At 43.4% G+C, this 3,266-nt stretch overlaps 1 protein-coding gene across 1 annotated transcript; it reads right to left on the reverse strand.

The window, feature by feature from the left end:
* Positions 1 to 764: 764 nt before the first annotated feature.
* On the reverse strand, positions 765 to 1,679 carry LOC142175902 (uncharacterized). Its single transcript, XM_075242907.1, has 2 exons — positions 1,056 to 1,679; positions 765 to 821 (listed from the first exon to the last, which is right to left on the reverse strand). Exons 1-2 carry the CDS (start codon positions 1,677 to 1,679, stop codon positions 765 to 767), a joined length of 681 nt encoding a protein of 226 aa, XP_075099008.1.
* Between the last annotated feature and the right edge of the window lie 1,587 nt (positions 1,680 to 3,266).

Here is a 3,266-nt window from a genome sequence, read left to right on the forward strand (position 1 = left end):
TGGGACAAAAACTGGACTAAGGGAAATAAAGTCCAGCACATACTTTCAGTACAGGTGGTGTTCGTCAGCAATAATATCTCTTGAGGTGTGACACATTCTAGTTGCTTGGTAACTTTTCTCCATCTTGATTCTCCAACTCATATGAGCCTTTCTCGGTGACAACTAAAACCCAGTAGGGGCCTTCCCAGGTTAGACCTAGATTTCTTGCGTTGAGTTCCCGCGTGTTTTGAGTTATTTTCCTTAGAACCAAGTCTCCCACTTTGAAATAACGGAGGTTGGCTCTTCGATTATAATATCTTTCCATTCTCTACTTTGGGGCTGTCATTCTTATATGCGCCAAGTCCCTGGGCTCTTCGAGTAGCTCCAATTTGACTAACATCGCTTTGTTGTTCATCTCTTCGCTTGCCAGGAAATATCTCAAGGTAAGCTCCTACTTCCACCGGGATTAAGGCTTCTGCTCCGTACACAAGGGAGAAAAGAGTTTCTCCTGTTCTTGATTTAGCCGTTGTTCGGTACGTCCACAACACTCCAGGTAGTTCCTCAGGCCATTTACCTTTAGCCACTTCCAACCTCTTCTTGAGATTTTGTATAATCACTTTGTTCGTTAATTCCGCTTGACCATTTGCGCTAGGATGATAGGGCAAAGAAGTGATTCTTTTGATTTTCAAGTCTTCAAGGAACTTTGTGATCTTTGCGCCTATAAAATGTAGCCCGTTATCGCAAGCTATCTCTTTTGGTATTCCAAATCTGCAAATTATGTTCTCCTACAAGAAATCTACCACTTCACGTTCACCGATCTTTTGATAAGGACCTACTTCAACCTACTTAGAAAAATAGTTAGTTAAAATTAAAAGAAATCTTACCTTACCAGGGGCCAATGGCAGTGGTCCGATGATATACATTCTCCTCTTCATGAACGGCCATGGAGATAGAACTAAATGTAATGGTTATGTTGGTTGATGTACTAGTGGTGCGTAGCGTTGGAACTTATCGCATTTTTGCACGAAAGCTTGGGCGTCTTGTTCCATTCGGGGCCAATAATATCCTGCCCTTACCAGTTTTGGTACTAAGGAATCTGTGCCCGAATGATTTCCACATATCCCTTTGTGGACTTCTCGCATAACATAATTAGCTTCGGACGCTCCCAAGCATCGGGCCAGCGGGACTTGGAAAGATTTCCTGTACAGTTGGCCTCCTTTGAAGCTATATCGTGATGCTTTGGCGCGCAGCGCCCGGTGCGCCTTGGAGTCTTCGGGAAACTTCCCGTGCTCGAGATAATCGATGATCTCATTCATCCAGTCCCAGACCAAATTAGTCGTATTTACCTCATAGTAGCTATCTGCATCCAGATCCGAGTGCATGAGCTGTACTACCGTCCCGGAATCCGATCCCTTCATTTCCATTGATGAACCTAGGTTAGCTAATGCATCTGTTTCTAAATTTTCCTCCCTCGGGATATGAGTAATCGACCACTCCCGAAATCGAGCAAGTAGAGCCTGGACCTTCACTATGTATTGTTGCATGCACTCCTCTTTGGTCTTGGAGATCCCGTAGTCCTGATTTACCACTAGCTGGGAGTCATATTTTATTTCTATGACCTCAGAGTCTAGTCTCCTGGCCAGTTCAAGTCCTGCAATTAAAGCTTTGTACTCTACTTCATTTTTAGTTAAAGGGACCATTCTTATAGACTGCCTCAGGGTTTCTCCCGAAAGCGTGGTTAATACTATGCCAAGCCTGAACCCCTTTACATTGGAAGATCCGTCCGTAAATAAGGTCTAAAACCCCGATGTCGATTCTAACACCATCACTGCTTCTTCGGTTTCTAGAGGCAGCAATCCCGGACTAAAATCGGCCACAAAGTCGGCCAAAACTTGTGACTTAATCGCAGTCCTAGGTTTATACTCTATGTCGAATTCACTCATTTCGATAGCCCATTTGGCCAATCTACTGGAGAGTTCGGGTTTATGAAGGATATTCCGCAGGGGGAAGGTGGTCACCACAACTATCGGGTGACATTGGAAGTAAGGCCTCTGCTTCCGAGTGGCGACTAGCAGGTAGCGAGTTTCTGCTCCCGTTAAAATCCTACTAACTTAATAAATGGGAGATTTCGTACCTTCATCCTCAGTGACTAAAACGGAGGTTACCGCTACCTTGGAGACTGCTAGGTAGACCAACAGTGTTTCACCTTCCTTCGGTTTTGATAGTAACAGAGGGCTTGATAAGTACATTTTCAAATCTCTCAAAGCCTGCTGGCAATCAGGGGTCCATTCAAAGTTGTTTTTCTTTTTGAGCAGAGCGATGAAATGGTGGCATTTCTGTGATGACTGGGAAATAAATCTACTCAAAGCAGCCAATCTCCATGTGAGCCTTTAAACTTCTTTCACGCTTGATAGCTGGTCCGAGATGTCTTCGATGGCTTTTATCTTATCGGGGTTTACCTCAATCCCCCTTTGTGATACTAGAAATCCTAGGAACTTGCCGGAGCTGACCCCGAACGTGCATATCTCGGGGTTAAGCTTCATGTTATGCTTTCTTAGGATGTCAAAAGTTTCTTGCAAATGCTTAAGATGATCACATGCGTTCAAAGATTTAACTAGCATATCGTCTATATAAACTTTCATGGTTTTACTAATTTGTTTTTCTAACACCTTGTTTACGAGCCGTTGATAAGTTGCTTTGGCGTTCTTTAGCCTGAATGGCATCATATTATAACAATATGTGCCGAAATTCATTATGAACGAAGTGTTTTCCTGATCCTCCGGATTCATCTTAATTTGGTTGTACCCGGAATAAGCATCGAGAAAACTCATTAACTCGTGCCCGGCCGCTGCATCAACATTTGATCGATGTTTGGCAGTGAGAACGAGTCTTTTGGCATGCCTTATTCAAGTCCTTATAATCTACGCACATGCGAAATTTACTATTTTTCTTAGGAACTACTACTACACTAGCTAGCTAGACTGGATACTTACCTCTCGGATTTAACCGATATCAAGTAGGCGAGTTACCTCTTCTTTGACGAATTTATTCCTGGCCTCCGCAATAGGGCGTTTCTTTTGTATTACCGGAGGGATGTTGGGATCCAAGCTTCGCTTATGTACGACCACTTTTGTTGGGATACCTGTCATATCTGCATCCGACCATGCAAAACAATCGGCGTTGTTCTTAAGAAATTCAATAAAGCCATACCTGAGTTCTAGTAGCAGTCCTGTCCTCAAGTGGAATTTCCTCTCCAAGAATTTTTCAAACAAAGCAACTTGCTCGAG

Source organism: Nicotiana tabacum, chromosome 22 (genome assembly GCF_000715075.1).
Source record: "Nicotiana tabacum cultivar K326 chromosome 22, ASM71507v2, whole genome shotgun sequence".
Lineage (NCBI taxonomy): Eukaryota > Viridiplantae > Streptophyta > Magnoliopsida > Solanales > Solanaceae > Nicotiana > Nicotiana tabacum.

Coding starts and splice junctions, on each gene's coding strand:
- LOC142175902 (XM_075242907.1), bottom strand. CDS start 1,679: ATGGTCCCTTTAACTAAAAATGAAGTAGAGTACAAAGCTTTAATTGCA. Junction 822..1,055: donor ATTCCTTAGTACCAAAACTG/GTAAGGGCAGGA, acceptor TTTTCTAAGTAG/GTTGAAGTAGGTCCTTATCA.